Genomic DNA, 23405 nt, shown 5'->3' with positions numbered 1-23405 from the left:
TGGTGCATGGGCTCCAGAGCACATGGGCTCTCTCGGTGAGGCCTGCAAGCTCAGTAGTTGCGGCGCAGGCTTAGTTGCCCTGCGGCATGTGGGATCTCAGTTCCCTGCTTTGGAAGACAGATCCTTTACCACTGGACCACCAGGGAAGTCCCATCTTCCTTCTTTTTTTTTTTTTTAAATAAATTTATTTATTTTTGGGTGTGTTGGGTCTTCGTTTCTGTGCGAGGGCTTTCTCTAGTTGTGGCGAGCAGGGGCTACTCTTCATCGCGGTGCGCGGGCCTCTCACTGTTGCGGCCTCTCTTGCTGCGGAGCACAGGCTCCAGATGCGCAGGCTCAGTAGTTGTGGCTCACGGGCCTAGTTGCTCCGTGGCATGTGGGATCTTCCCAGACCAGGGCTCGAACCCGTGTCCCCTGCATTGGCAGGCATATTCTCAACCACTGCGCCACCAGGGAAGCCCCTTCCTTCTTTTTAAAAAGCAACTGCTTTCTCATATCCTCTTGTAGTAATAGAACAGCACCCCCTATAGCAGGTAATAGCTGTCAAGCTGAGCTTATACTTCTTACCCTCCCTTGCAGCAATGTGAGGCTATATGCCAAAGTTTTTACCGATGGACAAGAGTGGAAGTGATGTGGACAACTTAAGTTCTTAAGCATGTCCTTAAGAGGAAATTGCTTAAATATTAATAATCGGTGAAGCTAGATGAAAGGTACATAGGTGTTTAGTGCGTTATTCTTTCAAATACTCAGAAGATTTGAAAATTTTAAATTAAAAGGATGAGGTTTTACAAAAAGAAAATTGCTTGTTTTCCTCATCCTTTCTCTCGCCTTCCATCATGTTCCCATCCATGGAACATGGGGGCAGTGGCAAGCCCCTTCAATCACACAGGAAAGGGAAACCGCTTCCCAGGTCCTTGTTACTCAAAGTGTGGTCTTGTGGTCCAGCAGCATGAGCATCACCTGGGAGCTTGTTTAAAATGCAGAACCTCAAGCCTCACAAGACTGAATCAGAATTTGCATGAAGCACTCTGTAAGTGTAGCAGAGTTAACAACATTCTGTTGTTTCCAGGGTTCTACATAGAGCACTAATAAGATGAATTGTCAAAACTGAGAAGGGCATCTGCATCCATTCAAACTTTAAAAGCACTTTCTAAAAAAAAAGAGAAAATAATAACTATTCCCCCAAGGTTTACTATGTGCTGGGCACTGTGTAAGCAACTTACACAGGATCTCATTTATCCTCAGGACAATGGTTTCAGTCAGGTACCATGTGTTACTACAAGGGATATTCCAGGTAGTTGTCCTCTTTAAAAAGATTCCACTCTATCCCATTGTGTGGGTGGTTTTGACTCCACCCCAAAATGGTCCCTACTTTGGTCTAACCCATTCTCCCTTGGCTCAGCGACTGGCTCAGATAACCCAGCAAGTGGGAAGGGGCATCTCCTGACCATAGGAATTGGTTCAGGAAAGGTATAATCAGCACTGAGCTCAATACTGATTGGTCCTCCAAGTCTTTGCCTTCCTAGTTTTTCTCTATTTTTGGTGTGTTTTGAGATATTTCTTCCACTTGATCTAAGAGACCACTGGCTTTATGATGACCATCCTCTCCTTCAATTTACCTACTGAATGTTAATTAACTAATTAATTAATTAGGCCGCACCACACCACGCGGCATGCGGGATCTTAGTTCCCCAACCAGGGTTCGAACCCGTGCCCCCTGCAGTGGAAGCGTGGATTCTTAACCACTGGACTGCCAGGGAAGTCCCTACTGAATGTAAATTTAAAAACAAAACAAAACATGCTTTTCAGTTCCAGAAAGTTTTGCTATAATCGAATCTCCTCCAGTCATCGTATTTGGGTAGAGCTGCCATCTGTCTCTTTCATAAGTTCTATTTCCTCAAGAGCTGCCTATTCTGAGAGTTCTGCCAGCTCCTTCTCCCTCTGGCTGCCAAGTCTCTTCAAGTGTACTGTTATTTTTCTCTTGCCTACTCATGACTGTTTTTACCCTCTGGCCATGGGTCAAGCACAGAGATATCTACAGGCACTAACAGTGGGGGGCGTCATCAGTCTCTACTTCTGCATTCCAGCCACGTTCCAAGCTGCCAAGAAGAGTGGTTCTCTGTGGAGCTCTTGAGGGAAACCCTCAATTCCTGCCTCCTCAGCTGCAGAGCTCTTTCCCAGCTTCGGTGATAGGGAGGTAATCAGGCTCTGCTGGGTCAAGGAGAGCCACAAGCTACCATCTCCATGGGCAGGCTCTGCCGTTCCAGAGCCCCGGCTGAACTACTCTAATTATGGAAGTAATACATGCTCACTGTAACAAATAGGAATTAACTTTCTCTGCCATTCCACAAACTTCCAAGGTCAAGATCTCTCCAGAAATTAAGGCGAGATTAAGCATATTAATTTTCATCTCTCTCTCTCTGGTGCATAGAGGAATAAGGTCGGGCACCGCTGTCTTCTGCCAGCCCTAGGTGATCCCAGCCACCCAGGGCCCTATTCACTGCTCTATCATAGATGGACTGCGGTTGGGGAGGCGGGGAGAGCAGGGGCTGGAGATAAGGTTTCCCTCCCAACACCCGGACATTCAGGTTGTAAGCAGTATTGCCACTAAAAACCTTGGACAGAAACCTGCACATATTTCAGATTATTTCCTTAGCGAAAATTCCTAGAATGTTGATTATTTTTTTATATATATAATATATATTCTTTTTAAAAAATATTTATTTATTTGGTTGCACCGGGTCTTAGTTGAGGCAGGCGGGCTCCTTAGTTGCAGCTCCAGGGCTCCTTAGTTGCGGCTTGCCAGCTCCTTAGTTGTAGCACGTGGACTCCTTAGTTGAGGCAGGCAGGCTCCTTAGTTGTGGCTCCACGGCTCCTTAGTTGTGGCTTGCCAGCTCCTTAGTTGCAGCATGTGAACTCTTAGTTGCGGCATGCATGTGGGATATAGTTCCCTGACCAGGGATCAAACCCAGGCCTGCATTGGGAGGGCAGAGTCTTATCCACTGCACCACGAGGGAAGTCCCGAATGTTGGTTATTTTTAATTGATTTCATTTTCAATTTGAAAACATTTCATTTTCATTTGAAAGCAAATGCCACACTGCCTCCTGTCTCATACATCCTCACCAACATGGGATATTATCATTCCTTACCTCTCTGCACTCTAAGGGGAAAAAAAAATCTCATTATTTTAATGTGTACTTCTTAGTAAGTTTGATCACTTTTTTCTATTTTTATTAACCATTTACATTTCATCTTTATATGATATTTACAGATGTATCCAACATATTTTGGTTTTGGTTTAACTTGGGGGGATTTTATGACATAAACATTTTTTTAGAAGTATGCATGCCCTGGACTTCCCTGGTGGCGCAGTGGTTGGGAATCCGCCTGCCAACGCAGGGAACACGGGTTCAAGCCCTGGGCCGGTAAGATCCCACATGCCACGGAGCAACTGAGCCCGTGTGCCACAACTACTGAGCCTGCGTGCCACAACTACTGAAGCCTGAGCACCTAGAGCCCGTGCTCCACAACAAGAGAAGCCACCACAATGAGCAGCCTGCACACCACAAAGAAGAGTACCCCTGCTCACCACAACTAGAGAAAGCCTGCGCACAGCAACGAAGAACCAATGCAGCCAAAAAGTAAATAAGTAAATAAATAAATTTTTTAAAAAAGAAAGAAGTATGCATGCCCATGGTAAAATTTTAAAAGCAGAACAAAAGGATATATGGTGAAAAGTAAGTTTCCTTTCCTCTGACTCTGAGTAACAGAGTTCTCCACTGTTACCAGCGTCTCTGTATGCTCTCAGAGATCTTATTTACACAGACAATATGATATTTTCATAAATAAAAAGCAAATGTGAGTGAGATGAGGGCCGAGCTTGGGTACTGGATGCTTGTCCTCCCTTCTTCCTTCACTTAAGGATAGCTGTGCACTATGCTGGGAGCTGTGGGTACCAGTAGGGACTAAGATGTGTTCTCTGCCTTTGAGAAGATGTGTGATTACAAGACGGTTTGATGAGGGTTTCAACAGAAGCACTTACACAGAATAATGGAACTTTTTGAATGTAATCTGAGTGAACATGTAGTTTCTAAGTGTCTGCTATGTGCTACATACTGTGTTACAGTCCTTCCTCAATGTCCTCATTTACTCTCCCAATCATCCTGAAAAGTCAGTATTGTTGTCCAATTTTACAATGAAACACCCACCCAAGGCCTTTATAGCATGCAGAATGAAACTTCTCTCCCCAGGGGCACCATGAAGGATGAAAGTCAAGAAACAAACAAATTGGTTCTTCATTTAAAGAGGTGATGTGTTCTCTTGGATCACAACCTTCCTGACACCCAGGAGGACAGCTGACTTACCAAAACCAGCCTTTCCAGGAAGACACCGAAAACATTTTTCCAGGATCCCAGAAACAGATCATGAACAAGCCAAGTCATGGCAAGCCCTGTAGACAGTCAGCTTGTTGACTAGCATCTGCTTTGCCTGAGAGGACTCTGGACCTCCCTGGGAGCACTCCCAGGAGAGGAGAAAGGTTCCAGGAGACTGGCTGGAGGTGCAGTGGATTGTTCTGACTCATGGTTCTGATGGGTTCATTAATATTTACATGGATCATAAGAAATCTGTTGCATTTCTTTACACTAACAATGAAATATCAAAAAGGGAAAGCAAAAAAAAAAAACCAAAAAACAACAACCCCTTTTGAAATTGCATAAAAAAATAAAATACTTAGGAACAAACCTGACCAAGGAGGTGAAAGACTTATATGCTGAGAAGTATAAAACACTGATAAAGGAAATTGAAGATTATTCAAAGAAGTGGAAAGACATCCCATGCTCTTGGATTAGAGGAATTAATATTGTTAAAATGGCCACAATACCCAAAGCAATCTACAGATTTAATGTGATCCCTATCAAATTACCCATGACATCTTTCACAGAACTAGAAAAAATAATCTTAAAATTTATATGGAACCATAAAAGACCCAGAATTGCCAAAGCGATCCTGAGGGAAAAGAACAAAGCTGGAGGCATAACCCTCCCAGACCTCAGACAATACAAAGCTACAGCAATCAAAACAGCATGGTATTGGCACAAAACAGACATATGGATCAATAGAACAGAACAGAGAGCCCAGAAATAAACCCACACACCTACAGTCAATTAATCTTCAACAAAGGAGGCAAGAATATACAATGGAGAAAAGACAGTCTCTTAAGCAAGTGGTGTTGGGAAAGCTGGACAGTCACATGTAAATCAATGAAGTTAGAACACTCCCTCACACCATACACGAGTATAAACTCAAAATGGTGTAAAGACTTAAATATAAGACATGACACCATAAAACTCCTAAAAGAGAACATAGGCAAAACATTCTCTGACATAAATCATAGCAATGTTTTCTTAGGTCAGTCTCCCAAGGCAGTAGAAATAAAAGCAAAAATAAACAAATGGGATCTAATCAAACTTACAAGCTTTTGCGAAGCAATGGAATCCACAAACAAAATGAGAAGACAACCTACGAACTGGGAGAAAATATTTGCAAACAATGTGACTGACAAGGGCTTAATTTAAAAAATATACAAACAGCTCATACAACTCAATAACAACAACAACAAAACCCAATCAAAAAATGGGCAGGAGACCTAAATAGACATTTCTCCAATGAAGACATACAGATGGCCAATAGGCACATGAAAAGATGGTCAACATCACTAATTACTAGAGAAATGCAAGGGAATTCCCTGGCAGTCCAGTAGTTAGGACTTGCCGCTTTCACTGCCGAGGCCCAGGTTCAATCCCTGGTCAGGGAACTAAGATCCCACAAGGGCAGCACGGCTGAAAAAAAGAAAGAGAGAGAGAGAAATGCAGATCAAAACTACAATGAGGTACCACTTCACACCAATCAGAATGGCCATCATTAAAAAATCTACAAATAACAAATGCTGGAGAGTGTGTGGAGAAAAGGGAACCCTCCTACACTGTTGGTGGGAAGGTAAATTGGTGCAGCCACTATGGAAAACAGTACAGAGGTTCCTTAAAAAACTAAAAATAGAGTTGCCATATGATTCAGCAATCCCACTACTGGGCATATATTACCCAAGGGGAAAGGGGTCGGGGAGGGATAAATTAGGAGTTTGGGATTAGCAGATATAAACTACTATATATAAAATAAACAACAAGGTCCTATACTGTATACCAGAGGAAAATATATGCAATAGTCTGTAATAAACCATAATGGAAAAGAAAAAAATACACAAAGTAGATCTACATGGGCAAATACATAAAAAATCTCTCTAGGGCTTCCCTGGTGGCGCAGTGGTTGAGTCTGCCTGCCGATGCAAGGGACACGGGTTCGTGCCCCGGTCCGGGAAGATCCCACATGCCGCGGAGCGGCTGGGCCCGTGAGCCATGGCCGCTGAGCCTGCGCGTCCGGAGCCTGTGCTCCGCAACGGAAGATGCCACAACAGTGACAGGCCCGCGTACCGCCAAAAAAAAAAAAAAAAAAAAAAAAAAAAAATCTCTCTAGATATACTTAAGTGTAAAGAAGCAAAGGCCATAACACATTCGTATTGTAAAATAAACAATGGAAAAAATTTGCATGACTCATAGCCAGTACAACTAGGAACCAAATATTTTGCTTCCGGGGGGAGGGATAAAGTGGGAGATTGGGATTGACATATACACACTACTATATATAAAATAGATAACTAATAAGAACCTACTGTATAGCACAGGGAAGTCTACTCAGTACTCTGTAATGACCTATATAGGAACAGAATCTAAAGAAGAGCAGATATATGTATAACTGATTCACTTTGCTGTACAGCAGAAACTAACACAACATTGTAAACCAACTATATCCCAATACAAATTAATGTCAAAAAAATAAAAATAAAAAATAAAATAGTTTGCAAGGCAAAAAAAAAATTTATTTCCAAAGAAATTCCCTTTGGGTGTAAAATGATGCAAGTGTATAAGCTGGATCACCAAGAATGATACTGATTGCTGCAATTAAAACCAAGACAGAGGTGGCCACTTAGCCTGGACTAAGAGGGTCAGGCCAGTATATTGGGCAGGTCTGATTCTCCATTTTTATTGTCAGTGTACCCTGAGACTGGGCTTACCAGTCAGGCTCACAAAAGACTGAGGCTTAAAGCAAATTCTGGTTTACTTGTTTATAGTCAAGAGTCACTGGAATGCTCTTAACCCTGCTCCAGACACCTCCTCCTCTCTTAGTGTTCCTGGGAAACTAGACTGCTAACCAGAAAGTTCTTGGTAAGCAGCGTATAAAGAGGAAAGAAAAGAGAGCCTTAAGAGAGATCTTTTACTCAGGCCTTTCTCAAAGGTCAGGAATGCTTGCCCCACAAGTCCATGTTCCTTGTGTCTGAGCAGTGCCAGGAGGGCTGCCAGACTCTTGCTGACTCTTCTTTCTCTTGGCTCCATTCAGACTAGGCTGCTCTGTAAACACATTACTTTTCAGATCCATAAATCACGTCTTAACTTCCCAGGCTTTCCTTAAGGTTACTTAAAAAAATTTTTTTTATTATTTATTTATTTATTTTGGCTGCACAGGCTCTTCGTTGCAGTGTACAGGCTTCTTTAGTTGCAGCGCACGGGTTTCTGTAGTTGCAGCATGCGGGCTTAGTTGCAGTATGTGGTATCTTAGTTCTCCGACCAGGGATCGAACCGGGGCCCCCTGCATTGGGATCGCAGAGTCTTAACCACTGGACCACCAGGGACGTCCCGAGGTTACTTCTTATTTCTTCAGAAACATGATTTTATCTTCATTTTCCCCGTTTAATTCTCAAAATTCAGCCTTATTCCCCTCTTGCAAGTTCTTGGGAAACGCCTCATTACAGGAAGCTATCTGTGGATTACACTGATGTAACTGATTGCTAAAGTGCCAATACACAAGTTTTATTTAGAAACCTTTTCAATTATAAAGCTTATACTTTTTGAGCAGTTCTTTTATGCCAAGTGTTATGCAACATATTTTCATTTAATCTTCCCAATAATCACCTGAGGCAGTTACAATCATTACTCCTATTTTGCAGATATGGAAACTAAGGCTTAGAGAGGTTAAATAATTAACCCAAGATGTTATAGCTGTTAAACTGTTAGGAGCAATTTCAACCCAGGCAATCTGACTCCAGAGCCCTGGCTTAAATAATCTGCTAATTATGGAAGAAATACATACTCACTGTAACAAATAAGAAAAATATAGAAAAAAGTATAAAGAAGAAAAAATTACCCTTTGCTCATCATCCAAAGATAATCACTCAACATTATTGTTTCCTTATTGCTCTTTTCAGTATATTTTCAATACTTATGATGGCATTTTATGTACAATTTGGTATCCCATTTAGAAACTTATATTGGGGTCTTCCCTGGTAGTGCAGCGGTTAAGAATCCGCCTGCCAATGCAGGGGACACGGGTTCGAGCCCTGGTCTGGGAAGATCCCACATGCCACGGAGCAACTAAGCCTGTGCGCCGCAACTACTGAGCCTGTGCTCTAGAGCCCACGAGCCACAGCTACTGAAGCCAGCGCACCTAGAGCCCGTGCTCTGCAACAAGAGAAGCCACCGCAATGAGAAGCCCATGCACCGCAACGAAGAGTAGCCCCCACTCGCCACAACTAGAGAAAGCCGTGCTCAGCAACGAAGAACCAAAGCAGCCAAAGATAAATAAATAAATAAATTGATAAAGAAAAAAAAACATATTGGAAGCATTTCCCCATGTTATCAAAAACTCCTTATATATATAATCTTAATTGGCTGCAATCTTTCCTCCTGAGAGGAAAAATACTTAGAAATTAGGTCATTTTTCTCCAATTTTTCTCTACTGTAAATAATTCTGCAATGAACTTCATGTTTTCCCATCCATTTGCATTCATTTTTTTCCATATTCAACATATTTCCTTAGGATAACATGGCAATTATTGCCAGCTGTCCGCAGTGTCTACCTCCTCCTTCTTTCTCATTGTAATGGAACTTGTGCTTTTTAGCTGGGTGTGGGCTACCAGAGTGATACTATGCTTCCTAGCCTCCCTTGAGCTAGGTGTGGTTATGTGACCACGTGACTAAGATCTAGCTAATGGAATGTGAGCAGAAGTGATAGGTGCAACCTCCCAAGTTCCACCCTGAAAAGGAAGGGACATGCCCTCCTTTTCTCCTTCCTGTTGGCTGCAATGCAGGTGTGGTACTGAGCCATACTGGGTGAGAGTCATGCTTAGGATACTAAGCACTCTAAGATAGTGGAGCACAAAGCAGAAGGAGCCTGGGTCCCCAGCAACTTTCCAGAGCATAGCTATCAGACCAGCTTGGATTGTATGTGGGAGAAAAATATATTTCTATTTGTTTAAGTCAATGTTATTTTGAATTTCTTAGTATAGTTAATGAAATCAGATGCTCAGTTAAAACACAGATTTTTAGAATTAAATTTACAGCCGCACAATGCATACAATAGGGGCAAATTACTTTACAAGAATATACTGAGTATACTTGCTTACCCACCGACCAGCAAAGTAAAAGTTTTTGTCTCACTAAACCCCCTCTATCATTCAGTATTAATAATTTTTTAAATGTTGACTAGCAAGACGGGTTTCATTTGAGTAGGTTCCCTCTGACTATGAGCGCATCATCCACAGCAAGGCAGAGCAGGCTTTTACATCTTGCTTATCTTTTTGCTGTTAATTGTAGTTATAATCACTTTTACAAAACTTTTTTTTATTGTTTTTTTAAATCTATGTACTGGATTGTTTAAGTGATCTTCAGTCCTTTTATACATTTGCCTTTCCTATCGTGATTTTCCCATTCCTATAGATCCTTGCCTCTTTTCTATTTAAGGAAGACTTTTCAATTATTTCTTTTAGGGCAGGTTTACTGTTGCTGTATTCTTTTAGTTTTTGCTTAGGACACAGCAGGCTTTGACTCACTCCCTGGAACTCTTCTCTGCACTCTGGCTGGCTCAGTCCCCCGTCCCTCCAGGTACAGCCATTCCTATGCTTCAGGGGAGAAAGAGGCAGGCCATCACTTTGCTCCTGGCCACGCCATCTCTGTAACTCCTAGGCCAAGTGTCTCAGACAAGTCTGATCTCAGAATTCTCAATCTGATGGGCCTTTTCGGGGAAAATGAATTATCTGAGCACATAGTCCTCTAACCTACTATCCAACCCATCGTTTCTTCTCCATCCTCACTGTGTTTAACCTGCATTCTCTGTAGATCTCATTACCCTCCAGGAATCTCTGGTTGCAGCTTCTATTTGCAAGAATTAATCAGTATCAGTAGATCTAGAACCTTTCTTTGGAAGCATCTCTGGCCTCAGTGACTGAAAAAGAACCCTGCTAGAGTTGGTACAGAGCAAAGCCACTTTCTGGTAATGGGATTAACGTACTGGGGGTACATTTTAGAGCCCTGAGCTTCTTTCTGATGAAGGAACTCCTGCCCAGCTAGAGGTGATCCTAGCTTCAAATCATGAGAGCCTCTTATTCTTTGTGAAAGTAAAACCTGCAGGCATGAGCTACAGCCATCATTCCCCAATTAGAGACAAACCAGTGAACCCAGCTTTCTAACTGCTCAGTCAGGCATTTTGGATACTTATGAGAAAAGCCTCTTGCTGAAGTCGGGAAAAAAGATTATTCTTGCTTGTCTAGACTCCTTTGGTGCACTGTGAGACCTTGTCAACTTCCCATTGGTAGTAAAATCTCATGAAGGACACACTAAAGGCTCTAATCAGTGGTCCCCAACCTTTCTGGGCCCAGACACCGGTTTCATGGAAGACAATTTTTCCACGAACAGCAGTCGGGGGGGTTGGGGAATGGTTCAGGCGACAATGCCAGCGATGGGGAGCGATGGGGAGCGGCACATGAAGCTTCGTTCGCTCGCCCCCTGCTCACCTCCTGCTGTGCGGCCCAGTTCCTAACAGGCCACGGACCGGTACCGGTCCACGGCCTGGGGGTTGGGGACCCCTGCTATAAAAACAACAGACATACTTATTTTTAAAGTAATAAACCCTAAAAAGCAGTACCATCTGGTAATGTTAAAAACACCAAACCTGGGAACTCCCTGGCAGCCCAGTGGTTAGGACTCAGCACTTTCACTGCTGGGGACCAGGTCTGACCCCTGGTCTGGGAACCAAGATCCCGCAAGCTGTGCAGCATGGCCAAAATAACCCCAAACCTAGTGAGTAATTCATTCTGGAAGTCATGTTTAAAATTACCAAGGAAAAAATATATACTTAACAATAAATAGTGATAATGTCTGGGTGGTAAGAATGTGGTGCATTTATCTTCTATTTTTTTATCTGTATTTTGTAACTTTCTAAAATGTGCATATTCTGTTTTGTAATAATAAAGTTATTTAATTTTTAAAAAGATGATGTGATCTTCAGAGAGAAAGGAGATATTTGGCTATGGAAAGAATTTTAATACATACAGATTATTATTATTATTGGTATGTTAGGAGCTGAAATGAAGAAACTTGTCAGAGGGTTGTGGCAGAAGAATTTTTAAGTTTGGATGATTAAAATCTGTCACTTGAACTTCTAATGGATATATGGTCAAGCACCTCTGATTTAAAAAAAATCAAGTTAGAAAAATAAATAAATAATCAAGTTAAGTATATAATTCAGTCTTATTCTCTCAATCTTGGTCTATCATAGACTTTGTATCTCATCTCTTTCCTTTTAGCAAGATCAAGCTTTCAAGCTTCTTCTTTCTTGATCTACTTGTTGAGTTTTGGTAGTCAGAAGGCCTAGGGAAGATTTTGTTTCCTCTCCTGTTTCAAAGATAACTCTCCAGTTACCCAGTGAGTTAATACCACGGCTTAATTTCTAGTCATTGGAAACTGGGTTTATTTCTTTGTAATAATGTGAACAGGATTCAAAGGAAAGGGCCATTAGAGCCACTTGTTCTTGGTGAAAGGGCCACAGATCAAAATCAGGAGGATCTGAGCCCCAAATGAGATATCTCTGACATAAGAATACCATAAAATTAAGTACAAAGGGGCTTCTCTGGTGGCGCAGTGGTTGAGAGTCCGCCTGCCGATGCAGGGGATACGGGTTCATGCCCTGGTCCGGGAGGATCCCGCATGCCGTGGAGCGGCTGGGCCCGTGAGCCATGGCCGCTGAGCCTGCGAGTCCGGGGCCTGTGCTCCGCAATGGGAGAGGCCACAACAGTGAGAGGCCCGCGTACCGCAGAAAAAAAAAAAAAATTAAGTACAAAGGAAGAGGGGAAAGAAGACTACTTGAACAGCACTGTGATTATATGGTGAACATGTATCAGGCCATTAGCTCTTCTTCAACATTTACACTTTGGGTTGGTCTAGCCTGTAGGAAAGTTTGTCCTTATCATTCTTCCACCAGTCCTTTCAGCACCTTTTTCCTTCCTCCTGGGACCTCCAGATACCTCTTTTGTGACCCATCCCCACAAGGCCTAGCTCTACCTGTCAAGATGTCACTTGTGGCAGATACTGTTAGTTAACCTGTCTATTCTTCGTCTTTCTTTTTATTTTCCAACAGAGCCCTGATTTTGTGCAGGCAGATGGTCAGGAGAGACTGGGTCCCCTGGAGGTGAACCATGATGGGTGAAAACCAATACAGTAGCTAGTCTTTTTACTCTTGATAATGATTGGTTTAGGATTGGTACATGACACAATGCTTGTCTGCATGTACTACGTGGATTCCATTGCCATCTTCCCCAACATGCTAAGGATGGCAGAGGAGAAATATGGAAGTATTGGGACCATGATGGTGTCATTACGCCTTTGAATTAATCAACCTATAACTGCCCTACCTTTGAACATTTTGTTAGGTTTTCTGTTACTTGCAGCTGAAACTATCCTATCTGATATTCCACCAAATCCCGTTACTTATTTTGTCAACTCTGATAATACTGTTTCAATTAATATGCAACCACTCCTTGAGTAACCTTTTAGGTACAGGAACATGCCTGGCACAAGAATAAGAAAATATATTGAGATGTATTCAGAATTTTCTATTAAGGTAAATATCACCCTTGTTTTTTCAGACACCTTTGTAAACTGACAATTTCTTTGAAACTACCCTCTGAGGAGAGGCTTCTGAGTTCTTTGCAGCTGAGGAAAGCAAAGTTGTATATAGGCCAAAATGACACAAGCAATTAGTGGCAGAGCTGCGGAAGCAGCTCAATTTTCTAATTCCAAATCCCTACACCACGGCACCCAGTGCCAGTAAAGTGGAAAATATGTGGCAATGGGGCAGGTCGAATGTGAGGTATTAAGAGACCTACAACGTCCCGCGAAGCAATCCGATGGCTCTACTACCGCTTGAAGTCCGCTGTGGCTCCGAGCCTGATATGGCTCGGTTGGGCTGCAGTCGCCGGGCACAATGCCCCTAGAATACACTGCGTTGAAGACGAGCAACCGGCCTGCGCCGACCTGAACTCTGTCCACCCAGAAGACTCCCCTTTACATTCCATGGCCCCGCAGTCCGCCCAAGACACAGTGGACTACTCAGGCTAAGACTAGGACCCGCATTCCTGGCCACTCAGGCATCTCACCTCGGCCGGACCAAAGTTTCGGACCCACAGGGTACTGCCGGCCGAACCCACATTTCAGTACCGATACTCTTCAGGTTCCGAATTCTCTCCGTCTACTTGCTTTCCTTCTTCCCTGAAACATTACGTCCCTCCGTGGTGACCCTAACGCTCCACTTCACCAGGTCTGCGGGCACGGAGCTCACGGGGGAGACCCGGACAGCGGAACCGGAAATGCTTGGAAAACTGAAGGAAAACTACATCTCCCAGAATGCCGGGTGAGACGGGGGAGGGAGGTTCTCCGTTAAGGCGCCCGATTGGTCAACACTCAAAAGGGACTGCCCCCTCCTAGGACACGCTAGCCAATCAGAGGCAGAGCTGCGTAAAAGCATGAGGGGCGGCCGCATCCGGCGGCTTTCCCGGCCGGTCTAGCGTAGGGGAGCATGGGAGCGTGGGAGCCTAAAGGTGGCGGCGTCTCTCGGTCTCGAGTCTCGGCTGGGCGTCGCTTTCTGTTGCTTTTGCCTGGATAGCGGGAGGCTTCCTGAGATCTTTAGTCTCGGAGCCGTAAGTGGGGCCCGGCCGGCCCGGGAGTCGGCCTTTACGAGGCTGGGCCGGGGAGAGGAGTCATAGGCTCAGGTCTTAAAGGTGTGGAGATGCGAGGGGGTGCGTGGAGGAGCTTGGCAGCCGAATTGGCCCCTCCAAGTACTATTTTCTCCCTTCCCAGATCTGTCCCGAAGTCCCTGTGGCGACTTGAAGACACTACCACCCCTCAAGATGGCATCCACACTCCCTACAACCGGGGCCCAGGTGAGACCGGGTCCCTTCTCTCGGTCCAAGTAACGGTCGCTCCTTTCTGGCCTCTGCCCGGCCTCTTTTGGAGGAGGGTGAGGCATGCCCGTGTTGCGAGAGCTCCTGATCCCCAGAGAGCCCTTTCCCCAAGCTGTCTTTGTTCCTACCAGGCATATAGGAGAAATGGCTTATCAGAGCCTTCCTTTTAGAACCACCAACTGGGAGCAGGGCCCATTGGAGAAGGCTATTACAGGGTACCTCAAAGTGTCTTTCTGGAATGCTGCTCAAACTTAACACATTTCTAAGCTTCATTCCACACCTGTTGAACAAACAGAAACCCCAGCTGGTTCTTAATCACACCAGAGCTCTGTTGATTTATAAGTTTGGTAAACTTAGGGAAGGAGGAATAGGCCTGGATATGATGCTGCAGTGAGCTTAGCCATGAGTGTGACGACGAAGGAGAGGGACCAGCAAAGGGAAGGATGTTGGGAGAACACTGGACCTCCTGTCCTGTCATGATTCTTCCCGGGCTGCTCAGTCTTCTCCTTTCCCTTAGAGCATCCCTATGTAATGGTTTTCTTAATGGTTCCCTGAGAGTTGTTCCCTCATCTTTTCTCTTCTAATAGGCTCTTCTAGAACTTCTCCCAGTTTACCGTTTTGGTCCTTATACCACTACCTCCAGTGGTCCATTTTTACTCTCTCCTTCCTAATCCCCACCTCCATCCCTCAGAACCCATTCATACCCCCTCGCCAGCACTCAGGGACCTTTTCCACCAAGCCCTTTTCTCCCTTGCCTCTGATGTTTCTAGCTCTTCTCAGCCTTCCCAGACTGAGTAAGGGGGTAGCTTTCCAGCTTCTTGTCCTGAGATGGCCTCTTGTGTTGTTTCAGGGGCCAGTGCTGTTTGAGGACCTGGCTGTATATTTTTCTCAAGAGGAGTGTGTGAGTCTGCACCCTGCCCAGAGGTCCCGCAGCAGAGACACGCCACAGGAGTGTTTGGAGGATATGGCCTTGATGGGTAACATAGTTGTTTTTCCTGCATTTTTGAACTTTGGTCATTTCTAGGATTAGGATTGCATATCTCATCCACATGTTGGTATGGGGGAGTGGGACCTATCCCTGAATGATTTATGTGGACATGACAAGAACTTGCATGAGAGTGCAGTTTTCAAAGGGTGAGTTGATTCTTAAAAGGCAAAAATTGGCAATTCCCTGACAGTCCAGTGGTTAGGGCTCGGTGCTTTCACTTCCAGGAGCCCCGGACAGGGAACTAAGATCCCATGCAAGCCATGCAGCACGGCAAAAAAAAATTAGGGACTTCCCTGGTGATGCAGTGATTAAGAATCCACCTGCCAAAGCAGGGGACATAGGTTCGAGCCCTGGTCTGGGAAGATCCCACATGCCACGGAGCAACTAAGTCTGTGTGCCACAACTACTGAGCCTGTGCTCTAGAGCCCGCGAGCCACAACTACTGAGCCCACGAGCCACAACTACTGAAGCCCGCGTGCCTAGAGCCTGTGCTCCACAACAAAGAGAAGCCACAACAATGAGAAGCCCGCGCACCACAATGAAAAGTAGCCCCCGCTCTTGCAACTAGAGAACGCCCATGTGTAGCAGCAAAGACCCAACGCAGCCAAAAATAAATAAATTTATTTTTTAAAAAATTAAAAATTTTTTAAAAAGGCAAAAATCCTGTCTAATACAGTGACTGTGGTTTTGCATAAGACCTGGTAATCTTTCCAGATATTTGTTACGGTCAATTCACAATTTTACTTGTGAAACTCCATTAGTATGGGTTACTATTATTTGCTAAAGGTTGGAAATCGCTTTAATCTTAAGGGGATGGTGTGCCTTTCTCACCTAAGAGGAACTATAACGTAGAAACATTAGTCATTTTATCCTAGTCAAGGATAAATCCTTGACTAGGGTTGACTATTTGAACTTTCCCAGAACTCACATTTTATATTTTCTACCTCTGTCTTCATCATGTTGTTTTCCTCTACCTTCTTGAACATGTGAAGCATATTTATAATAGCTCTTTAAACATTCTTTCTACTAGTTTTATCATCTGTGTCATTTCTGGGTCTGCTTTTGTTGATTGATTTTGCTCCTAGTTATGGGTCATATTTTTCTGCTTCTTTACATGCCTGGTAATTTTTGATTGAATGTTGGACATTGTGAGTTTTATGTTGTTGTATGCTGGCTTTTGCTGTATTTTCAAAACAATTTTTGGACTTTGGGGTAGGGTGCTAATTTATCAGTAAGTTACTTGGGATCAATATGATTCTTTCAGGGCTTGCTTTTTGCTTTGTTAGGGTGTGTTCAGAGCAACCTTTAGTCTAGGGCTGATTTGGCCTGCTGCTAAGGCAGTGTCTTTCTAAGCATACTGCCTGATGCTCTGTGTGGTAGGGAGTCTTTCCATTTTGGCTGGTGGGAACATGAACTATTGAACTATTGTGTGAATTCTGGAGATTGCTCTTTCTATTCCTTTTTGGTGGTTCTTTCCCTGACCTGGGGTAGTTTCCTCAGATGCATTTACAGATTAGTATGCAGCCAGAGTCTTAAGGGGACCCCATCTAGATGCCCAGAGCTCTCTGCCTGGGCATCTGCCTCTTCTCTGGTATTTTGCTGTCAAATTCTAGCAGCTTTGGCATTCCTGGACTTGGTCTCCTCGAATCAGCAAAACCACTGAAGACTGGATTTCCACACACTGCCCTGCAGCCCAGAAACCCTTTCCAGGCAGTGAGCTGGGGCAGTCATAGGGCTGTTGCTTTGGAAGGAAAGATCCCTTTTGGATTGATATATTGGCTTTATAACTTAAGAATATTTGGGAAAATATTAAAAACTAATGCTTTGGGGCAGGCCTGAGTTTTGTCAGCCATCCTACAGCTTCCTGGTCCTCTGTAACTAGTTTGTTCTTTCCCCAGTACTACTTGAGGGTGTTTATGTTTTGCTTTGTTTTGTTTTTATCAACAGGAGGAGAAGGCAAGATTGAGATTAATCAAAAGCTAAGGCTAGAATCTATGGGACTTGAAGAGCTTGCCCTAGAAAAATACTCCATTGCTGTGCCCCTTGTTTATTACCCAGAAAAATCCTCTGAGCATGGAGTTGGAAACCTTGAAAGGAAAATGTCAGGTAGAACTCCTGCTTGCAAGAAAAGGTTCATAAGCCTTTTAGTTACCATTGAAAACCATACCCCTTTGATAGAACTATCTCAGTGTTTAGGAACCAGAGCACTTTCTGAAATTCTTGAATTTCCCGGGGAAGAAGCCAAAAATTCATACAAGTGTCCTGAATGTGACCAAAGCTTCAGTGATAGTTCATACCTTGTTTTGCATCAGAAAATGCATTCAGGAGAGAAAAAGTATAAATGTGGTGACTGTGGGAAGATTTTCAATCACAGAGCCAACTTGAGAACACACCAGAGAATCCACACCGGCGAGAAACCGTATAAGTGTGACGAGTGCGGCAGCAGCTTCCGCCAGCACTCACATCTGTCTCGACACATGAATATCCATGTAAAGGAGAAACCCTACACCTGTGTCATATGTGGAAGAGGTTTCATGTGGCTCCCAGGATTGGCACAGCATCAGAAAACCCACACTGCCAAAAAAGCCTGTGGTAAATATTTTGGTCAGAAAACAAATCTGGCTTTGCCTGAGAAAAGGCACGGGTCAGCCAGCCAGCACCCATGCAGTCTGAGCGAGAAATGCTTTGGGCAGCCCTCGCACTTGGCCCTCCCCGAGCGGGGCCACGAGGACAACCCTGAACACTGCAGTGATTGCGGGGAAAATTTGCTTTCATTATCAAAATTCGAACCCTTAAAGTGTCCTGAGTGTTCGATGACCTTTCTTCGTATCTCTGAGCTTATCTCCCATCAAAGCATTCACAGAGGGGAAAAGCCCCATAAATGCAAACCCTGTGCCGAAAGTTTTATTTCAGACTCAGAGCTTGCATGCCATCAGAAGAACCACACAGGAGAACCTTTTAAATGTACCGTGTGTGGGAAAAGTTTCAGGTTGAAAACACATCTCATTGTCCATCAGCAAACCCATGCACAAAACACCACGTAAATATAGCAAGTTTTCATTAATGCTTGTGTTTCTCAGTATTTGTACTGAAAACTGGGGCACAATTACCCTTTATGTGCCAGGTACTGTGCTAAGCATTTTACACACATTCCATGTAATATATCATTTAATTTTCACCACAACCTTGATTTTGGCACCATGATTTCTGTTTTATAATCGAGGAAGCATAGTCGGTGTCAAAGCTACTGAACAAAGCCAGAATTCTAATTCAGTAGCTCAGTTACTATCCAGATTTCATTTGTATGAGCCGGAGAAAGATACAGAACTTATAAAAAAAAAATTCAGTTTTCACTAAAATGAAGGTTATTGCTAGAGTTCTTTTAATTTTGTTTACATGGTTTCTAAGTAAGTTTTAGAAGGCAAATTTATTTATTGTTTGCTAGTTCTGCAGATCTAGGATCTAGTAAAGTAAGTACCTTTATATCTATTTTATACTTTTTTTTTTTTTTTTTTGCTGTAACAATCAGAATGTAATGTTTGTATGAGATTGTTGTTTTACATACGAATTTCTGGAGGGGTTTGGAAGCTTTTTTCCCTCCATGTGAAGTGTTCCCAAATGGGTTGGACTAGTTAGTGTCGAGATGGCTGTTAGTATCCGTGAAGTTAGTATCCGTTCTCAGATCTGATGCCACTGGCCTTTGTGATTCAAGTGTTTGGAAGGAAGTTTAGCAATCTGACTACAGCCCTTTCTGGTGCCTGGACTTGAGCAATGGAAAGGTACTTGCTTCTCTCTAAGAGAATTTACCTCCCATGTCTCTACCAAAGCACATTACCTGCCTTGCTATGAATAACAGTAACCCTTGTTTAGTGTGCATGCTCAGTACTTCAGGTATATTATTTAATTTAATCTTCAGAATAAATCTGACAGAAAAGGACTATCCTTGTTTCTTATATGAGTAAGTAGAGCCCATGGAGGGTACAATCAGTACATTGCCCAAGAAGCAAAAGTAGCAACGTGCTGAAGCTGGCATTTAACCTCTAGTCTCTGCTGTCAGAGGCCATGTGTTCAGCGACACTGCATTATATGTTGGCATTTGCACCATATGTTAAAACTGCAGGCAGCTGGGGGACTGAGATCGGTGGGTGAGGATGGTCATCATGGAGGTTACCCTGTGCACGTGCTTCACTCCCTTAGTGCTTCATCCCAAGCCTGACTTATGTGTATGGTTACAAAGCAACTGAAAGACTGACTGTTCAGGACTTGAGGTTCAAACTCAATCCCTATAATCAGAGATTGCAAACTCTACAGAGTATAGTTTTAGTTTAGTTTGAGTTTAGGTTTTAGTTGAGTTTGGTTTAAGAAAAAAGTTTTTCTTCCTCATATCCAAAGAAGGATACATATAGAAAATTGTTAGAGCTTAATCAAAATACTTGAAAATATATAGGTCTTTAGATACTGCTGTTACATGTAAATACTGGAGCAAAATATTGTTAAATGGAATGGTTATTAATGTTAAAGAACCAGGGGATCTTGTAAATGTTACATTCATGTAGAATTTCTCTTTAAAGCAAAATTGTATACCTGTCAGCAAAGCAGCATTTAAAAGGGTTTTTGATTGGGATGTGAGAATGGTCTTATTCTATATAAATGGTATAAAAGTATGACATTTACTAAAATGGGATTATCACTGGGAAACCTCAGGAGTGATAATAGGCCTCTTTAGGACTAATTGGAGGAAAGTAGTACCTGGAAGGTAGGGTCTTTCTACTGAACAGCAGATGGAGAACTGAATGTACAAAAAGGTGCTGGCTACTGCTGTAAGCTCTTAACACTGATTAGAGGCAGGAAGATACTGTTGGTGAAGAAAAGGGAAACCAATAGCCCTAACCCAGCTCACCCACTCCTTTCCCTCTTTTCCTCATTCTTCTTTTGCTTCTTGTTTGCAGATCCACAGTTGAGACCCTGTGCTCTGTATGTCAAGGTCACACTTGGCTCATTGTTTCCGATGTCTCCACTCTTAGGATACAGGACACCAGTCTGCCAGGCCTTTGGGGTCTCAAATTAAAAAGCGAGGTCTCCTATAGGTTCTTCTTCAGCAGGTCTCTCTGTCTGAGGTGGTTAGAATTGTGTAGAAAGATGGTCTCCAGTTAGGTTTCTTATCAGCCAGCTCTGGGATATAAAGACCTTTGCTAAATATCAGAAAGTACTGCCTCCCTGCTTTCCTGCTTCTACCTTCCATGGGAGCAGCTGGCACAGTGCGCCATTGGCACATAGTAGGGGCTCCCATATTTCAGTTAACTGAAGAGTTGCAGGGTCGGGGATGAAATGGGGAAAGAGGTCCCTAGTAGCAGAGTTGCTGCAGAAAGAAGTAGAGAAGACTATTTTGGAAGGCATTTGGACAGAGTGGCGCTGACCTGAAACATGGAAGCTGTCATCCTTTCCTTTGCTCTTAAGAAAGTACAGGGGAAGGTGAAAATTCATACCATAAATGATGTTCTACACTCAGCAGGGGAAGTCACCTTTCCAGATGAGGTTTCCTTCACAATTAACTTCAGTTTTTACATTTTTATTTTCTAGATTTTGGAAGATTATGCCAAACCTCCATAAGAGATTAGAAAAATATCTTTTACAAAGACAATATATACATGAGTATAATTAAAATGCCTTTTTGGTGTAATATGGTTAATGATTGTTATGCAGAGGAAAAAAAAAATCCCTGAGCGTCAGCTACTGTGAAAGAGGCATCTTTTCAGTTGTTGCTTTATTGTGCACTTGCACCTAAATCCATTTGCTGGATGTAATTCAAGCTGCTCTGAGCCCAAGGAGCTGAAGGAAGCAGTCAGTATCCATCAGTGAGACCCATGCTGGTTTTATGCAGATGGCTTTTTCACCCTCTATTTACAGTGTTAACTGACAGATTCCACAGATGGTCATTAATTCATAGACATCATTAGTCTACCATGTTACTTTTAATGAATACTTGGATGAAAGTTAATATAGGGATGAAAAGTTAAATGCAGGAGTTTATTGCTAGGAACAGTTGGTTCACAACATTTCGCAGCATGGATGTTGACACAGGCAGAGTGAAAACTTTGTACTGAAGAATTCAATTGTTGAACAAATTTCTTTGGTTTTGTTGTTGATGCAGTGATGAAAATGTGTATTAAAGTCCTTAATGTGATTGCTGGACTATCAGGTTCTCTAACATCCATCATTAATGAAACAGCAGTATTCCAATAGCATGCAGATGTTAACAGTTTACATTTTGTAATTAAAGAAACTGGAATTTAATTGTTATTCTTGAAGGAGTTGAACTCAAAATAGTTTAGTTTACAGCGTTGTTGCAGTAGGTAATAGTCTATTCACATCTCTGCATTTAACATAGAAAATGACTAACCCAGTAATTCAGGGAGTTAAACTAAAAACAAGTGACATTTCACAGCAAATGCTGTTTTGAGTCTTTGACTCCTGTGATTCCATATAATTAAGCGGCATTGTTCTGATGACTGCAGCATGTCATACAATCTGATACTGCAGATTTTGCTCAAAGTCATCTGCCAATTTACTGCATATGTGTACTAAGCAGGTTATAGTTTATCTGAATAAAGAGTCTATTTGAAAGTGTTCATTAAACTTGTTAAGCCTATAGGATTTCCGTTGGAAAGTGTTTTTGCTTGGACATCTGTTTAAAAAGTAACTAAATAATCTTCATTAGAAGTGTTTATATTCATCTGTTTTAGTTTTGTAGATTGAGAGAGCTATTGATCTGATATCAGGATGACCATTATCCATCTTTTCACGGCCCGTCTGACTACAGGTGTTTTGTCTTATTTTTTGACATCCTTCCTTGTATTAACAATCTAGGGAGTGTGGGGATATGATATAAATATACAGTTATATAAACGTGAGAATATGCTGCAATCTCTAGTTCCTTTGGATACCTTAGAAGTAATATGTTTGTTGGAGGCACTTGTGCTGTTTGTTTAATGTTTTGATTTTACAGTTTTTGGTGTATTCTCATCAGTCTTAGCTTTAGAGTTCAAGCTCTTACTGGTCAGTGATTACTGTCTGATGTGCAATTTGGCATCTAATAAATGCTTTTTTATGATGATGGCAATGAAGTGAACTTTAAAAATTTTTTTTACACTTTAGTAGTTTGAGATGTCAATGAGATGTGACATTGTGTGGCAGGATTGTGGCTTGGAAGGGGTTAATGAGTGACTTCGGCCGTTTAATAATGGAGGTAAAATCTTTTGCTCGCCGCAAGTCAGAAGAGAACTCCAGCACTGCTCCCGGGAGACGGCATTAGACGTCATCTTCCCTTCCAGTCTTTGCTCCACGACGGCTATACCTCCGGCCACGCAGGCCACCAAAGCCCTGCGTGGGCCGCCGTCTGGAGCGGGGGTTGGAGCTGAGGACGCGTGGAGTAAGGCTCCCAGAAGGCTTTGCGAGGCCTGGGAGAGACCTTTTGGCGCTCGGCCACCAGCCGCGCAGGCCGGCGGAAGCACCAACGAGACGAGACGCGCTAGAGCGGCCCACAAGGCTGGGAATCGAAAGTCCTACGCTTACTTCCGTCGCCCTCTTCCGGCGGCACAGCTGCGTGTTCCTGGAGCGGCCGTAGTGGGGGGGGGGGAAACCCAGCGGCTGCTCGGCCAGGCTCCCGGCCCACCTCTGCCACCCAACGAGAGGCGGCCTCTTCAGAAGCCGAGCGGGGCGGGTGAGAGCGTCTGCGGAGCGGCTCCTCTGGTCTCTCCCTCCGCACCAGCGGGAAGGTTACGTGGGTGGGACTGGGGGGGGCCAGCCCGAACCTCGCACTGGTGACGGGAAAAGGAGCCCGGCGCTACCTCCTGGGCCGTAACTCTACTCTGGCAACGCGAAGCTATGGGCTCGCACTGTTTGTCTCTTAACTTGTCGAAAGGGACGCTTTGAGCTTCTCACTTGCCCTGGGTAGAGTGTCTTCTGCCAACTAAAGAGTATCGCTGCCTGTCCAGTTCTGCAAGCCTTGAGTCGTTAGTCACCTTCAACACGACCCGAAAGGAATTCAGGGCGAAGATCAGGAATGAGGCAATCTG

The 23405-nt window shown here is 43.5% G+C and overlaps 2 protein-coding genes across 3 annotated transcripts in view; one reads left to right on the top strand and one right to left on the bottom strand.

Annotated features, from left to right (window-relative positions):
* Nucleotides 1-13717, bottom strand: part of NAA60 (N-alpha-acetyltransferase 60, NatF catalytic subunit) — a 48588-nt gene extending 34871 nt beyond the window's left edge. Inside the window, exon 1 of the mRNA XM_055090902.1 lies at nucleotides 13539-13717. The gene's annotated coding sequence lies outside the window, so the exon portion shown is untranslated. The remainder of the gene's footprint in view (nucleotides 1-13538) is intronic.
* Nucleotides 13718-13918: 201 nt separating this feature from the next.
* Nucleotides 13919-22956, top strand: ZNF597 (zinc finger protein 597). 2 transcript variants are annotated; one of them, XM_007120046.3, is made up of 4 exons: nucleotides 13919-14078; nucleotides 14239-14321; nucleotides 15193-15319; nucleotides 17278-22956. In XM_007120046.3, the coding sequence occupies exons 2-4, from the start codon at nucleotides 14289-14291 to the stop codon at nucleotides 18372-18374; spliced, it is 1257 nt and encodes a 418-aa protein (XP_007120108.1). In that variant the 5' UTR covers nucleotides 13919-14078; nucleotides 14239-14288; the 3' UTR covers nucleotides 18375-22956. The 2 variants fall into 2 exon arrangements, with proteins under 2 accessions (XP_007120108.1, XP_023979374.1); XM_024123606.3 differs by having other exon boundaries at nucleotides 13919-14159.
* Nucleotides 22957-23405: the final 449 nt, after the last annotated feature.

This window comes from Physeter macrocephalus, chromosome 14, assembly GCF_002837175.3.
Source record: "Physeter macrocephalus isolate SW-GA chromosome 14, ASM283717v5, whole genome shotgun sequence".
In the NCBI taxonomy this organism is placed as follows: Eukaryota; Metazoa; Chordata; class Mammalia; order Artiodactyla; family Physeteridae; genus Physeter; species Physeter macrocephalus.
Note: the sequence above shows the minus strand (reverse complement) of the source record. Positions and strands in the feature narration are given on the sequence as shown.